This window comes from Vicugna pacos, chromosome 3 (assembly GCF_048564905.1).
Source record: "Vicugna pacos chromosome 3, VicPac4, whole genome shotgun sequence".
NCBI classification, from domain to species: Eukaryota; Metazoa; Chordata; class Mammalia; order Artiodactyla; family Camelidae; genus Vicugna; species Vicugna pacos.
In genome coordinates this window covers 28,630,748-28,647,800 of record NC_132989.1, presented here as the reverse complement: position 1 = coordinate 28,647,800, position 17,053 = coordinate 28,630,748, and the positions used below count along the sequence as shown (strand labels likewise).

Below are 17,053 nucleotides of genomic sequence, written 5' to 3'. Positions count from 1 at the left end.
CTCTGAGGCTGAAGTGACATCACATCCTGGGGGCAGATGGAGAGGTCCTGCAGACTCCTCAGCCAGCTTCTCTCTCTCAGAAGGAGCTACTTAACCATCCACTCAGCAAAGCTGGAGTCCACAGCCTTGCCTGCCTGGCTCACTCCTCCCCTTGTTTCCTGTCCCTGTCTCCTCCCTACATCTGTGCCCAGGATCCCATTTCCTCTGCCTTCTCTAGGAGGTTGGAGGGAGGACTTTAGGGCCCAAGCAGACCTGGTTTCAAGTCTCAGCTGTGCCCCTGATTTCCCTTGTCATTAGTTAGGCCAAATCTCAGCTGCCCTCTCTGTGAAATTCATTCATTCAACAAGTATCTATTGAGGCCTTTACTAGGTGCCAGACACTGCTCTAGGTTCTAGGGATGCACGGTAAATAAAACAAGGCTACCTCTGGTGGGCAGACCGGACGCACAAACAAGATAACACACGGTGTGCAGGGGATAATGAGTGCTATGGAGGGCAATGGAGCAGTCAGGGGGCTGCAAGGGCAGGTAGAGGCTGCTCTGTTGTGAGGGGAGGTCAGAGAAGTGTCCCTGGTGAAATAGAATAGAACCAAGACATGGATGAAGTGTGTGTGTGGTGGGGCGGGGCAAGGGGGGTGGCTAAGAAAGGCATTAACAATGGAGGGAACTGACCAGGGAGAGGGGAAAGCAGGTGTCAAAGTCTTGGCAAGAACAAGCTGAAACGCTCCTCCAAGCATCTGTGTGGCCAGGGCAGGGGGCGGGCAGGACTCCAAGCAGGATGGAGCTACATGGTCTGGTTGGCACCCAACAGAAGCACTCTGGCTGCTATGTGAAGACCAGACCATCTGGTCAAGGGAGGGAGCAGTATGACTAGTGAGGAGGCTCCTGCAGAAACCCAGGTAGGAAATGACGGTGGATGTGGCACTGGAGGGTGGGATGTGGTCAGATTCTGGAGATGTGTATGTAATCCATATAGCATGCACTTATTTTTATACATCATTTACATCAACATTGTATTATATATGGCATGCAAAAATTAGGAATATATGATATTATATAATACACAAATATAAATATTAAATACATATTTTTCTATTGATACAAGTCTTAAAAATCCTTTATTATGAGAAATTTCAAACAAGTACAAAAGCAACTTCAGAGTATCCACTGCCCAACATCAACAGTTAGCAACTTTTGGCCAATTTTGTTTCATCTCTGCTCCACCTGCCCCAATTCTAAGCCAGCATACCACACAACTCCGGCTAGAGTCTGAAGGCAAAGGCTTTGGTGCCAGATTGGGTGTGAGGTACAGGAGGTTTGAACCCTGGTGTGTGGAGCTGCCATTTCCTGAGCTGGAGAAGTGTGTGCTCAAGTGTATCCCATTTAAAAAAAATAACTACTGACCACCTGGGATCCCGTACCACTCACAGCCAGCACCCCTACAAACCTGCCTTCCAAAACGCATTGACACCACTGTTTCTACTTGGTGAGCCCGTGTGCCTCGGGCATCAGAGCCCACTGCATTCCAGAAGCCACCTCACTGATGTCACTGATTATCTCCTATCACTAAATCCAGAGGAAGTGCTCCGCCCTTATCTTGCCTGACCCAAGAACATCTGACCCTGCTGACCAGCTGACCACCCACTTGTCCTCCAGCGTTCTCACGCCACAGCTGCCTGCCTCTTCTCCTTCCTATCCCCTCCGTGTCACTGTAGTGCCACAGTTGTTTCTTGTTCCCTCTCTTTTCTCCCTCTACCCCAGGGCAGTACTGTCCTTCCCTTGACCGCCGCACCCTCTGTGTCCACAACTCAGGCCCTCCTCAGGTCAGAGCTGCGGCCCCAGCAGCAGGTGCTTCAATTCATGGTCCCACCGCCCCACCTTCTCAGCTGCCCTCTCTGTGAACTTCCCCAAGCCAGAAGCCTGGAGTCCTCTGTGCCTTCCCATTCTTCCTTACCCTCAGATTCAGCCAATTCCAAGAGCTACTGATAATGATGATGATGTAAATGACAATGAGAGCTGGCATTTATGGGCTTCCTACAAGACAGGCACACCAAACACTGTATTTATTACCTCATATAGTCGTTTCATGCCCCTATTATTAGCCCAGTTTGACAGAGAACTCTGGACAGGGTACTTTTTCAAGGTCATCAAGAGAGTAAGTGGCAAGGTGGGGTTCAGAACAACCAGGTCCCACTGAGTCCAGAACACAGGGCCCTCACGTCAGCATTACTGCTGCCGAGTAACTCCCAGAGCACAGTACTCACCCTCTCACCCTCCAAGCCAACTCCCTCTCTCACAGGATGAACTGCAGTGTCCTAGCTGGTTTCCCCTCCCAGGCCCATCAACTTCCTTCAGCTCCTCAGACAGCTCCCGCCTTCAGGCCTCCCACTGCTGCCCCCCTGCCCCACCCTCCAGTCCCCTGCTCCGAGCTAAGGCCTACATATACCAATTTCTGCTAAGTATCACTCCCTTTGAGGAGTCCAACTTTTTTTCATGAATAAGCCCATGAGGAGTTGGAAAGGGCTCTTCTGTGTGACTCAGGGTGGGGCGGGCCCTGGGGATGGCTGGACAGGCAGGAATCATCAGCCAGCAGCCCAGGGAGACTGGCTGCTCTGCTCAACCTCCAAGCTCTCAAGACAACCCCAGCTCTCAGACATCTCTGAAGTTAGAGTCTGGGTGTGAATAGCTCTCCAGAGAGCTGTTGTGGGCACTGGGGAGGCAGACACCATCCTCCCTTGGGCTGGGGTGTGGGGATGAGGTTTTCCCCTGGAGCAGTTTGTGGGTGCAGGGATGGCAGCCTGGGGGTGTGCCCTTGAGCTCCAGGCCTGCAGTGGCAGCCTCAGGGGTAGTGGTCCTTCCTGTGGGTCATCAGAGTCCTGGACCCAGCCTGGAGCCTGCTCCTCCACCCTCCCAGCATTTTTATTACACCGACTTTCCTGCAGGAAATGCTTTCTATGTAAGGCATCACCACAGTAGCTGTTTCCCAAAATGAATCCAGATACGGAAGCAAAAGAGCCACAGTGACTACCCAAAACAGTGACGGGGCCTCAAAGACAAAGAAAGAGACACATCCAAGAGACACAGATGTGGGGAAGGGTCCACTAGCAAAACCTCCACTGTCCCTGTCTGCACTCGGGTTTCCTAACAGATTTAAGTACACAGTCATCTAACCAACCAAAGACACAGTTAATAATAATACTAACACACTCACTGTGTGACAGGCACTAGTCTGACTACTATAAAAACATGAACTTATCTCATCTTCAGCACAACCTCACATTCAACTATGACCCCCAGCATACAGAAGAGGCTGAGGGCCATGTCTAAGGCGGCACAGCGAGAAGGCAGGGCAGCCAGGACTGACGGGCTGCCAAGGCCCACCACATGCTCCACGGGCCTCCAGGAACAGCCACTTTTCATGGGGTGATGTGTGCCAAGCACCTTCCATGGAATCTCTCACTGGCTCCTCACAGGAATTCCTGAGGCGGAGCTACATTATTCCCATTTCACAGGTGAGGAAACAGAGAGTTAGTGATCTTCCCACCGTCATATAGTTGACAAAAGGCTTGTTTACTGGGCAACAAAACCCAGCGCTCATACCTGCTACGTTCCAGAGCCTGAAACAAAAGCTCTTGTGCACGGCTCAGGGTGAGAGTAGCTGCCTCACAGGTGTTAGCGCTGGTCTCAGCTCTCAGGATGGGGAGAGGGAAGGGAGCCTCTGATGGACACGGCCAGGGCCCAGAAGAGCCTTCAACATGTCTCTGTGTGTTGGGGCGTTCCACCTGCCTGGGCCTTCTGCAGGCTGGGAGAGGCCCCTTTGTGGGGGCTGGCTATGGTCTGCCTTCCGGGCCTCCGCACGCCTGGCCACATGCACGGCTGTCGTGGTGCCAAACTGCGGGGAGGACAGCTGTTTTTCCCTTCTACCCTTCAAGGGGAACTTCTGGTCAGTCCCTGACAGCCTGGAAAGTTTATCCTTTTTCCATCGAAAGAAAAGAAAAAAGAAACTATATTCTGCTTCTGAACTATGCATCCCAAATTATATTCCTTTTCTTTTTTTTTGTGGTTGATCAGAATGATTCTTTTTTTTAACATTTTTTATTGATTATAATCATTTTACAATGTTGTGTCAAATTCCAGTGTTCAGCACAATTTTTCAGTCATTCGTGGACATATACACACTCATTGTCACATTTTTTCCTCCGTGAGTTATCATAACATTTTGTGTATATTTCCCTGTGCTATACAGTGTAATCTTGCTTATCTATTCTACAGTTTTGAAATCCCAGTCTATCCCTTCCCACCCTCCGCCCCCCTGGTAACCACAAGTCTGTATTCTCTGTCTGTGAGTCTATTTCTGTCCTGTATTTACGCTTTGATTTTGTTTGTTTGTTTTTGTTTTTGTTTTTTAGATTCCACATATGAGCAATCTCATATGGTATTTTTCTTTCTCTTTCTGGCTAACTTTGCTTAGAATGACATTCTCCAGAAGCATCCATGTTTCTGACTCACATCTTTGCCCCTAGAACCTCAAGCCCAGGGTCTTGTCCACAGCAAAGGCAGGTGCTCAAAAAAACAACTGTTTAATACATAGATAGCTTTTCTATTGCCTTCCCCACACACCAGGATCCTGCTGACCTCTCCTCCTCACCAGCTCTCCCTCAAACCCCAAGGCTTGGAGAGGTGTGCTCTGCACCCTAGACTCTCCTCCAGTCTGTCTGCACTTCCAAGGTTACTCCTGTTTTAACTTAAACCTTTCCTTAAGAAAGGAGCATGCACCATTTTACTCCAGATAATTGTTAATCTGGATTTGAAGTCTCTACCTATCCTGGAAGGAAGTCTGCCCTTCTTATTAACTCCCCCATTTACATAGCAAAGAACAAACTTACCCCAGCAAACAAACACAAATAATCTAATTTAAAAGTGAACAAAGAACTTGTATAGGCATTTTTCCAAAGAAGATATACAAATGGCCAACAGGTTCATGAAAAAGTATTCAGCATCACTAATCATCAGGGAAATACAAATCAAAACCACAATGAGATACACCTCACACCTGTTAGAATAGCTATCCTCAATAAGACAAGAATGTTGGTGAGGATGTGGAGAAAAGGGAAGCCTCATGAACTGCTGATGGGAATGTGAATTGGTACAGCTACTAAGGAAAACAGTATGGAAGTTCCTCAAAAAATTAAAAATAGAACTACCATACAATCCAGCAATTCCATTTCTCGGAATATATCCAAAGAAACAAAACCACTAACGCAAAAACATACCTGCACTACCATTTTCAGAGCAGCATTATTCACAACAGGCAAGGTATGGAAACAACCCAAGTGTCCATCAATGGACAAATGGATAAATAAAAAAAAAGTTGTGGTATATATACAATGGAATAGTATGCAGCCATAAAAATAAGGAACCCCTGCCATCTGTGACAACATGGATGGACCTCGAAGGCATTATGCTAAATGAAAACTCAGATAGATGAAGACAAATACTGCATGATCTCACCTATACGTGAAACTAAACAAAACAAAATAAAACCAAACTCACAGAAAAAAGGGTCAGATTGTGGTTACTATAAGTGGGGATTGGGGGGAGGGGGAATTGGATGAAGGCGGTCAAAAGGTACAAACTTCCAGTTATGAGATAAATAAGTACTAGGGATGTAATGTACATGATGACTACAGTTAACACTGCTGTGTGGTATATTTGAAAGTTGTTAAGAGCTCATACAACTTAACAAGAAAAAACAACCAACCAAATCCAAAAATGGGCAGAAGACCTAAACAAGCAATTCTCTAATGAAGACATACAAATGGCCAATAGGTACGTGGAAAAAATGCTCAGTATCACTAGTTATCAGAGAAATGCAAATCAAAACTACGATGAGGTATTACCTCACACCAGTCAGAATGGCCATCATTCAAAAGTCCACAAATGGTAAATGCTGGAGAGGATGTGGAGAAAAGTGAACCCTCCTATACTCTCGGTGGGAATGTAGTTTAGTGCAGCCATTATGGAAAACAGTATGGAGATTCCTCAAAAGACTAAAAATAGACTTACCATATAATCCAGCAATCCCATTCCTGGGCATATATCCAGAGGGAACCTTAATTCAAAATGATACATGCACCCCAATGTTCATAGCAACACTATTTACAATAGCCAAGACATGGAAACAACCTAAATGTCCATTGACAGATGACTGGATAAAGAAGCTGTGGTATATTTATACAGTAGAATACTACTCAGTCATAAATAATAGTAAAATAATGTCATTTGCAGCAACATAGATGGACCTGGAGAATGTCATTCTAAGTGAAGTAAGCCAGAAAGAGAAAGAAAAATACCATATGATATCACTTATATGTGGAATCCAAAAAAAAAAAAAAGACAAACTTACTTATTTAGACTTAGAAACAGACTCACAGACATAGAATACAGACTTGTGGTTGCTGGGGGGTGGGGAGAAATAAATGGGGAGTTTGAGATTTGTAGATACTAACTAATATACATAAAACAGATAAATAATAAGTTTATAAAGTATAGCACAGGAAACTATGTTCAATACCTTATAGTAACCTATGGTGAAAAAGAATATGAAAATGAATATATGTATGTTCCTATATGACTGAAGTACTGTGCTGTACACCAGAAATCGACACATTGTAAACTGACTATACTTCAATTTAAAAAAAAGAAAAGAAATACATTGTGAATAAAGGAGACATTTTAAAAAAAGAAAGTTGTTAAGAGAGTAAATCCTAAAATCCTCATCACAAGGAAAAAAAAATTTTTTTGTTGTTGTACCTATATTAGATGATGGATGTTAACTAAACTTATCGTAATCATTTCACTATATGTTAAATCACTATGCTGTACACTTTAAACTTATACAGTGCTGTATGTCAATCATATCTCAATAAAACTGGAAAAAAGATAAATACCTATTTAAAAAAAATGAACCCACCCAGAGAAGTCTGACCTTTGTTCTGGCTCTTGGGAAGTAACCTCTAAACCCCTTGAATAAGGAATGTGACTGGTCTCTGTCAAGTTCCTGGGAGGTAGCCCCTAAATCCTCGGGATTTTCCAAGTGATAAGAGTGTCTTTGCTACTCCTGGCAAGCCCTGAGAGTTTATGCTAATGGGGCCACTCAAAGTGGAGACTGGTCACACCATTAAGCTATTGTGATAAGAGCTAGGGAAGGGGCTGAAAGATGGGGTCAACCAAATAGCCACTGATTCGATCAGCCACGCCTACTGAATGACACCCCAGTAAAACTGGACATTGAAGCTAAGATGAGCTGCCCTGGTTGGCATACATTGAGTGGAGTCACACATCAAGGTACTGGGGAAGTGACACGTTCTGCCTCCATGGGGAGAAGACAGGAAGCTTCATATCTGAGACCGTCCTAGACTTTACCTTCCGTGTCTCTTCTTTTGGGTCTGACTGGTATCCTTTTGCTATAATTAAACTATAACCTTATGTATAGTGTTTTCCTGAGTTCTGTGAGTCATTCTAGCAAATTATTGAACCTGAGAGGACAGTGGGAACTCAAACTTGGAGCCAGCTGGCCAGAAGTGAGGGTGGACTGGGGACTCCTGAATTTGCAGCTAGTGTGTGAAGTGTAGGCAGTCTAATGGAGACTATGTCCTTAACCTATGAAGTCTAGCTCAACAGAACAGTTGGTGTCAGAAGCCAAGGCACCGAGTTTGGCAAACTGCCTGCACAGCCCCAAGGGAAGGATCCTAAATAGGGTTCCAGGACCTTCCTGATAGAATTATCCAGATCCTTTCCTTCACAGAGTGCAAGGCACTATAACAAAATCCAAAGCACAGGAAGGACCGTAGCAGTATCTTTTCTGTGTGATCTTCCAGGGGAAATCAGTAGGGAGAGGAAGGTCAGAAACCAAGAGAAGGGAAGTGAAAGAGAAGGAAAGGCTCAAGGAGGAAAAAGCAGTGGCATCTGGGACGTAGGAATCCTTCTGCATCTGAGTGAATGGTGGGGATGCTCAGGGCCTCACCAGGTCCACGGGAATTAGACTGAGGAACCTGGGCAAGTGGTGGCACATTGACCAGGGCAACTGATTTCAGACTATGGCACTTTTTCCTAATCAGCTGAGCATGTATTTAAATTCTGTTTTGAAAGTGGTCATCCTTGAAACCTAGGGATCAACATGTCTTGCCTAAAGCCCCCTAATTGTGTGAACTGATGTGACCCAAACTGAGCCCTGATGTTACTTGTCCTTGGCCAAAATCCCGAATCTGGAAGAACAGAATGCCTGAGTGCTGGGACAGGAGAGAATCTGCGCCCGTTACGTGCCTTCTACCCAGAGAAAGAACCCCAGATCAGCTTTTCCACAAAAGGAGAGTTTCCCAGATGCCACCCATACTTGGAAGAAGCCAGGCTGAAAGACTAATCAAGTCAAACTTTCTTGATATTACTCTATCTTTCCCCAGGAGGGTTGCACTAAAACAAATTCGGACACCTGTGGCCTCCTCCTTTTATGCAAAGCAAAAAGCCAGCAGCAACCCCCAGCTGATAAGATTAACCTAAAGAGCAAATGGTGTAATTTCCTATGCTGATACTTTGTAGTTAATTTTAAAAAAAGGTTTCATTTTCCTACTGGTCTGATTTCACAGGAACATTTTACCTGTTTCTGTGAGGCATTTTTTCTCCTGGAAGAGACAAGCTGATTGGCCCCAAATGACTGACAACTTGGTGTAACGAAAATTTCCAATGTAAACTGATTTTCCCTCAGTTTCAGCAATTTTATATCTATATATAGAGATATCTTTGTCAGAATTGCATTGTTAGCTTCTCCTGGTAAACTAATTGCCTCACATTGTCAGGGCAAATAGAAATCTATTAATGGGTCTCACTTCCCAACTGATCCCAACCCTGGTCTGCTTACTGGTTTGTACCAGCAACTTTGCCCACGGACACAAGTGTGATATCACCTTGCAAGAGATCATCAAAACGCTGAACACCCTCACTGCGAGAAAGGTGAGTAAGCTATCTGGCACCATCTCTCCAGATGTTCTGGTGATGCTGTGCGTACTTCTCAGACTGTGAGAACACAACAGCGTCCAGGGAGCTGGGAGTTGGTGACTGGTGACAGGACCGGGAGCAGAGTGGAGACTTTTCTCCTGGCATTTTTTTTTTTCCCTGAGGAACTATAGGAAGTTTTCTCAGTTTAGTGGGTGAGAAGTGCTCAGCAAGGATTACTCTGTGCAGTTGGAGGTAACTCTGTCTCTTGCTCTCTCGTTCCTGCCTGGGCCAAGAATTCGTGCATGGAGCTGACTGTAGCAGACGTCTTTGCTGCCCCAAAGGTAAGAGCTGTCCCGGGTCTGCTTTGGCAGATGGGTGATTTGGTGAGGAGAGCTATTCACAAGTATTTGAAAAAGAAACTTTTTAAACAGAGAGCGAGCAGGCCCAAATTAACTGTAAAATGTGAAATGTTTTCAAAGAACAAGAATTCTGATCTTTATTCTCAAATATGTTTTGGTGTGTCTGGTTTCACTTGATTTAGAAGATGTATAATAGAAAGCTTGGGTTTTGTAGTCATAATTCAGACCACAGTCAAGGAAAAGCTCTTTAGGATTTTACCCAGGCCTGGCCTAGAATATAGGAGGCACTCAAGAAATACTTGTTAAAGGAGAGAATTTTTCTAGCCCATACATTTCTGAAAAACCAAATACTCTCACAAAAACAGATATTGAGATTACAGGTTGAGAGAGCTTTCATTTTGTCTAAGAGACTTCCTACGGCAACAGAAAAGTTATCGCCAGAGCCCCTCCTCTTCCGCAGCCTGGTCACCTAACGGTCCACCACCTCTGGGCATGGCTGTCCAGAGGCCCTAAGCTGCTTCTGTCCTGCCAACTCCCCTCCGGCCTGTCCAGAACTGTCTACCAGATAGGGTTCAACATATCCCTGCCTCTGGCTGCTCCTGCTGGGGCGTCTCGCCTTTCCTCCTCACCCCCACCCCCTGATGTGCAGTGGGAGGAGATAGATTTGACAGCTGATAGTGCATTTTCTCTGACAAACACATGACTACAGCCATATCAATAGCTTTGTGCACATCAGTTCCTGTTTTCATGGAAACACAAGACTGAGAATGAAAAACCCAGAGCTTCAATCTACCAGTGGTCTCCTAACCACCTGCTTTCCACGTGTACTGGAGGGTTACTTGGCCAGGAGTGAAGCCCTGTGGGTAGGTCAGGGCCTCACGCCAGCACCCAGGCCACAGACCAGGCCTACCCTACTGGGAAGGAAAACTGTTCTTCAGGCCTCTGTCTGGATGATCTCATTTCATTAAAGATTATTCCAGGAGCTGGATATACAATAATACATAATACTGTAATGTAATTATATGATATCATGTATATAATATAAAGGTATAATATACAACATTATGTAATATATATTATATAACTCCATCCTTCAGAAACTGATCCTGTATCAGACTCTGTCCCTCAGTAGATTGGAAGGACTAGGAGACTATGTTAATATTTTATATAGATACATAAAACAGCCAAGAGTCCACTGAGCTGTACTCTGGGTTCTCCAGAGGGCGACTGCACTGCCGAGAGGGCTCTACCAAAGCCAAGCGCAGGGCCCCAAAAGAAGTGCCAAGGGTCTGGAAGCGAGAGTCTGTGGCTTTAGCCCCAGTTCTGCCTTTAACTATGTAGCCCTTAGCAAGTCTCCACCCCTCTTTGTGCCTCAGTTTCTACATCTGAAGATATGAAAATGATTTTGAAAGTTTGTTGGAATCCAACTCTTGAGTTAGTGGAAAGTGTTATTGTATGATGTAACTCTTGACTAAAGGCAAAAACTGGTTGTAGAGAAGCAATAATTCTAAGAAAGAGGGCCAATGGTTGGAAATGATGAAACCCCCCATGACTCCAAGCCCAGGGCGACCCTGCTCTAGCCTATCTCTAGAAGACCCAGCCACCCCTCACACCCCCAGAGCTGCAGGCCTTGCCATGCTGCTTTCCTTCCGTTCTTGGCCCTCCTCTTCACTCAGTTCTCACAGACTCCCTCACCACATGGAGAGCCAGCTCCTACAACCAGTCCCTGCTGCCTTAGTTTTGAGTGTATGGCTATATAATATATGGCCTTCCTTCACTCTTACCTACCTCATGCCTTCTCCCGAACTGCTTCTACTCCTCCTGGATTAACAATCTCATTTTTCCCATTCTCTTTTCCTCAAAGACTCAGTCCTGCTTACTTACTTATTATGATATTTCAGAACAAAGAAAGGTAGTTATTTTCAAAACCCACAAAGGTGACATGTGGGAGGAAAAGTTACTTCTTTGTGTTCTCAAAGAAGAACATCTTTCCAAAATCCAAGGTATTGATTTTAGTTCTTTTGGAGATCAAGTGTTCCATTACGTCCAAGTTGGGCCACATCCTGCTCTTGGCAGCTGCTGGAAGAATGTGCTGATCTAAATCTTGGGCTTCATGGACAGTGCCTTCCTGGTGTCAGTGAAGTTAAGGTGGCCTGAGGAAGAGCAAGGTGGAAGGCAAGCAAGGTGGCCAGTCTATGAAGGACTTCCTGAGTGGACCATTAGTTGGAGGTATTTCCTACTCAACCAAAGGGAGCTGAAGTACACAATTTTTCAGGGAGCTCTACGTCAACCTTTACATCTTCTTTTGAAAGTGAAAGTAAAGGATTTTTTCATCTATAACACTGGCTGACTAAATTTGGGCCAAAGTGAAGATAATGAATATAACACAAATAGGACTGGGTTTGTATGTCCCAAATTAGAACTCTAACAGAGTCCTGGCCACAGATGTCTCCTGGATGGCATTCCACCACCTGCTGTATTCCCATGGGGGATGGGCTTCTTTGTGTCAAGAGCCCAGGCTCCCTTTGGAGTCTCTTCCCTGAGTAATGCTGAACTGCAGGGTCCACCTGTCCTCAAAGTGTCCTTGAGCCACACGAGATGTACTCAGGCACCAAAAGTTCAACAAACAGGTGAAAGCGGTGGGTACGGAGTGTCATCCTGTTGCTGCCATGCCAATGGAGCTAAAGCTTTAAGACCTGAAGCTAAACCAGCCTTTGGAATTAGTTCTTTTCAAGTTTTCTATTCAATTCAATCTCTTTTCAATTCCTATTTTATCCTAATTACCTTTAGAAGGGCTTTGAAAAATATATTTAGTGTGTTTTCCTATATTATATGGCCATACACTCAAAACTAAGGCAGTATAATTTCTAAGATCCTAGCCAAAGTTTTAGAATAGGCTCATTAGATTTTGATGGAAAAATAAGCAAAGGGTCTTGTCTCCTTTTGGCCCTCATTTCTCTCTGCCTACATCTGCACACACCTAGTGTCTGTGTTCTCCTTGGCCTCACCACCTCTGCTTGCCCCCAGAGGTATGGTGATTTATGGGAGGTTTCTTGATCCCCAGAGCCCAAAGATATTGGTACCTCTCTTAAATTTCCAACTAGAATCAGGGTCCAGAGGGCTCTTGGCCAGTTCATTAAGTGCATGTTCTTCCTAAGGCCCTGCCCATGGGCCACCAAGCTCCATGGAGAACAGGGGAAGCTTCTATAATTTGGGATTCTGGTGCCTCAGTCTGGGTCTAGATCCTCCTGGAAAAACCCTAAAATATGAACTGCACTTCTAGAATTTAGCCTAAAGAAATAAGAGATGAAAACAAAAATTTACACAGACGACTCATTGCCACTTTATTTACAGAAGCAGAAAACTGCAATGATAGGGGATTGATCAATTATGGTGCATACAGGCCCTGGGTTCCTATGCAGCTCTCAATCTCATCTTCTTAAATACTACTGAATGACTTAAGAAATTGCTAGAACTATATGTTAAGTGTAAAAAGGTTACAAAACAGTATCAATCAGGGGAGGGTAACAGCTCAGTGGCAGAATGTGTGCTTAGTAGGTATGAGATCCTAGGTTTAATCCTCAGCAACTTCACTAAAAAAAAAAAAGAAAGAAGAAAGAAAATAAAACAGTATCAATAGTTGGTCCCTATTGCCAAAAAAAAAAAAGAAATACTAAAAAAATCTGGAAGACAGTTATCAACAATCTTAACAGTAGTTATCTCTGGCTGGTGGGATAATGAGTGAAATCTTTTCTGTTAAATACATATTACTCTTACAGTAAAAGTTTGACAATCAGAAAATACATGTAAGAACCTAAAAATCTGCCTGGACAGTGCAAATGCCCTGGAGATCCAGTAGTATACTGTGATTCAGTGGGTCCAGGGGGAGGCCTGAGAGTCTGCATTTCTAACAAGTTCCCAGGTGATGCCCTGGCTGCAGCTTCAAAGACCACACTCTGAGCAGCAAGGGACAAGAACCTGTCCTGGCAAAGGCTGAAGATAGTTTTATCTGATCTGGATTGGGCTCAAGCTAAGACCACCCTCCAGGCTCCATGCTTTTGTTCTTCAGGGGAGAGTGAGAGGACACCCTAGGCCTGATCAGACTGAGACATACTCCTCCTCCCAGGTTCTCAACAAGAGCTGTTTCCCCCTTACACCTTCCCTCTTCTAAGGCTCAAACGTCCGCAGGGAGAGCCATGTGGCCAGACCCACATTAGAAAGGCCAGCATTCCAAGGAGGTTCTGACACTGCACACTGGAGGAGCTCTGTTCAAGGCCCAGCACCCTCACTCAGAAGCTGCCCCTGATCTCCCCAGGCCAAACTCCCAGGGGTACCCAGCCCCGATCCTGGCATTCACCTCTAGCTGTGGGGAAACCCCTTATCTCCTCACACTGTTACTTCCCAGGGGGAGGGCTAAATGGAGAGAGTGCTGGCCAAAGTAGTGCTGTCCTGGCCAAAGGATGGGCACTCGTTTATTTCAGAAGCATGTGGGATTTCCAGGGAAACCTAGATTCTAAGACCTTACAGGAATAAGAGAGAACAGACTCTGACCACAAGCTCACAGACATACAACCCTTTCCACAGAAAGAATAGCCTGCATGCGGTAAAGGAACAGACATGGGCTAAAGATAGGTGGCCCACTCTCTCAGTTACTTGGCTGAGTAACTCGATTCAGGCACCCTTTCAGCAAAACCCTCCAAGGGAAAGGAAATTGAGAGGTTTTAGGAAAATGCTGCTGCATTTGTAGGTAACTGGGAGAGGCTGCTTGCTGCAATGAGCAGCCACCAGTCTCTGGAACACCAGATCCACAGTTAAGCAAATTCACCTTCTCCATTCATCCTTCTGGAAAGAACAGATCAGAAGGAAACATCTCTCTCTCCCACGTCCCGAATCGAGCCAACACGTAACTATCTGTGGTGTTTCTCTTTCTAGAACACGACTGAGAAGGAAACCTTCTGCAAGGCGGCAACTGCTCTTCGGCACATCTACAGACACCACAACTGCTTGAGCAAACACCTGAGCGGACTTGACAGGAACCTCAGCGGCCTGGCAAACACGGTAAGCTGCACTCACTGGGCTCCTGTTGGACAGCAGCCTTATACTAAATACTCCTCCTTATGAACAGTAGGACTCTTGGGCAATTAACCCATTCATCCATTCGACAGGTATTTGCTGGGGCTCTGTGAGTGTTGCTTACAGGTACTGCTCTAGGCACCGGGGATACTGTTCTTGCTCTCACAGAATGTTCAATGGGGGAGTCATAAAAGCAAACAAGCATGTCATATGATGTCCAGTATTGATAAGTGCTATGACAAAATTATAGGAATAAAAAAAATTAGGAATAAAGAACATAGGGGTCATGAGGGAGAGGGCCGATTTAGTAATTAGTAAAATCATCTGTAGAGATTCTGAATTAAGTGAAAGAGCCCGCCATGTGACTAACTTGGAAAGAACATTCCAGGCAGAGGGAACAGCTATGCAAAGACCCTAAGGTAGAAATAAGCTTCATATGTTCAAAGATCAGTGAGGAAGGCCAGTATGGCTGGATAACAGTGAGCGAGGGGGATTTCAGTAGGAGATCTCACATGAACTTGCGATTCTGTCCCAGGTACAGTGGGAAACTCCCAGACAGTTTTGAGCAGGGCAGAGACTATGATCTGATTTAGGTGATTTTAAATGATCACTGGCTACTGTGCAATAAAGAGACTGAACAGGGGTAAGCATAGAAGCAAGATGGCCACAGCATTGCAGGCTTCAGATGACAGTGGTTTTGACAGAGTGGAGCAGTAGATGCTGTCAGATTTGGGATACAACTGAAAATAGAGCCAGAGAACTTACTGACAGATCTACTGCGAGGGGTGAGGGAAACAGTAAAAGGTGACCTCTTGGTTCCTAGCCTGAGCCCTTTGGGGGATAGTTGGTGCTGTTTACAGATATGGAAAATGAGGAGGGTAAGCAGGGCTGGGAGGTTAAGATCACGAGGTTCAAGTTTATACACAGTTAAGTTTGAGGTACCTGCTGAGTAGCCAATGAAGATGTTGATAAGAATTTTGAAAAAGTCTGAAGCTGAAAGGAGAGCTCAGAACTTGTGATATAAAGTGAAGGGTTATCAGAAAGATGTTGTTTAAAGTCACAGACCTGAATGACACAGAGAAAGGGAGCGATCCAAGGACTGAGCCCAGAGGCACTCTAACATACAGAGGTTACCAGAGGAGGGTTATGCAAAAGAGAAGTAGTCAGTGCAATAGCAGGAAATTAAAGTGTGGTACCCCAGAAGGCAAGTGAAGAAACTCTTGAGGAGGAGGAAGTGATCAATTGTGTCAAATGTATTAAAAGATCAAATAAGATGAACACTGGAGAATGCCCACTGGATTTGGCATGACAGAGGCCACTGGTGATGCTGATATAAATGGAGATTCAGGAATGAAAGCCTGATTGGAGTGGGTTCCATAGAAAATGGGGGTAGGGAGGAGTAAAAAGAAAGGACACTGAGTGTGGACAACTCCTCTGAGGTGCTCGTCCATAAGGTTGCAGAGGAACAGAACAACAGCTGGAAGGGCAGGTGTGGAGTGAGGGAAGTTCTTTTTGATGGGGTACATACTGAGCATGTCAAAATACCGGTGGGAATCCTCCAGTAAGAGGGGAGAGTTGACGATGGAGAGAAGAGAGAGAGCAAAGAGTAGACATTATCTAACGCCAAGTAGAGGAATTGAGGACATTCATCCCCCCTTCTAGAGCCTGCTGCTTTATTTATAAGATAAGCTAATAGAACAGGGAGCGGAATCTACACTCATCCTCTCTTTCAATCCTCTTATTACCCTAAGAAGTAGGCACTACTGTTCCCATTTTACAAATAAGGAAACTGAAGCTTTTATAAATGAAGTAGTTTGTTCTAAGCAATGCAATTAATAACTGGTAGGGCTGAGATTCAAAATGAAGCAGTGGCCTCGTGGCTGGTACCAGGAATCCTTTCCACCTGAAGTGCTGCCAGGCTGTGACGCTGCTGTTTAATGGGCAGGAGGGCACACATGCTGAATCTCTCTCAGCAGTCCAGGTGGCCACACAGAAGGCCCAGGACGACAATGGGCAAGTCTGAGACTCTACCTTCATGTTATGCCCCTGAGCAGAACCTAGCTGTGACACACTTCTCCAGGGATGGCAGTACCCAGAAGGCAGACAGTGATGGCACAGTGACCCTTTCTAGGAGTGTAGGTATATGCACCAAAAATAGGCAAATCCTGCTGGCTGAGTGGCAGAGTCAGACTCCCAACCAAGCTAGACTTGGATGTACTGGTTTCATCAGTGTTCAGGGCCAAGTGCCAGGTAGCCAGGCATGACAGCAAGATCCAGTACTTAGCAATGCAAACTAACAAAATGTTTCTTTTTTAGACCTGTTCTGTGAATGACTCCAAGAAGAGCACATTGAGAGACTTCTTGGAAAGGCTAAAGAAGATTATGAAGGAGAAATACTCAAAATGTTGAAGCTGAATATTTTAATTTATGAGTTTTTAATAGCCTTATTTTAAAAATATTTATGTATTTATAATTCATAATAAAATAAAGTATATGTAGAATCTGATGGCATGATGTCACTTTAATAGCACTGGCTATATTTACTTGACAACTTTTGGGGAAACCAGTTTAATTTACTGGGAGACTCAAATTGGTGTGGTAGTGAAAAATGAAAGATCATTTCCCTTTC

The 17,053-nt window shown here is 44.9% G+C and overlaps 2 protein-coding genes across 5 annotated transcripts in view; one reads left to right on the top strand and one right to left on the bottom strand.

Annotated features, from left to right (window-relative positions):
- Positions 1-17,053, bottom strand: part of KIF3A (kinesin family member 3A) — a 149,278-nt gene that overhangs the window by 78,795 nt on the left and 53,430 nt on the right. The window contains exon 17 of one of the 4 annotated variants that reach the window (XM_072957402.1): positions 12,911-12,944. The exons of the other annotated variants lie outside the window; for them this stretch is intronic. Within the exon in view, the coding sequence (XP_072813503.1) occupies positions 12,926-12,944 (19 nt within the window). The 3' untranslated portion in view covers positions 12,911-12,925. Of the gene's footprint in view, positions 1-12,910; positions 12,945-17,053 lie in introns of those variants that run through there. 4 annotated transcript variants of the gene reach the window in all.
- Positions 8,808-16,930, top strand: IL4 (interleukin 4). Its single transcript, XM_006212826.4, has 4 exons — positions 8,808-9,007; positions 9,286-9,333; positions 14,284-14,409; positions 16,741-16,930. The coding sequence occupies exons 1-4, from the start codon at positions 8,873-8,875 to the stop codon at positions 16,831-16,833; spliced, it is 402 nt and encodes a 133-aa protein (XP_006212888.1). The 5' UTR covers positions 8,808-8,872; the 3' UTR covers positions 16,834-16,930.

Coding starts and splice junctions, on each gene's coding strand:
- IL4 (XM_006212826.4), top strand. CDS start 8,873: ATGGGTCTCACTTCCCAACTGATCCCAACCCTGGTCTGCTTACTGGTT. Junction 9,008..9,285: donor ACACCCTCACTGCGAGAAAG/GTGAGTAAGCTA, acceptor GCCTGGGCCAAG/AATTCGTGCATGGAGCTGAC. Junction 14,410..16,740: donor TCAGCGGCCTGGCAAACACG/GTAAGCTGCACT, acceptor TTTCTTTTTTAG/ACCTGTTCTGTGAATGACTC.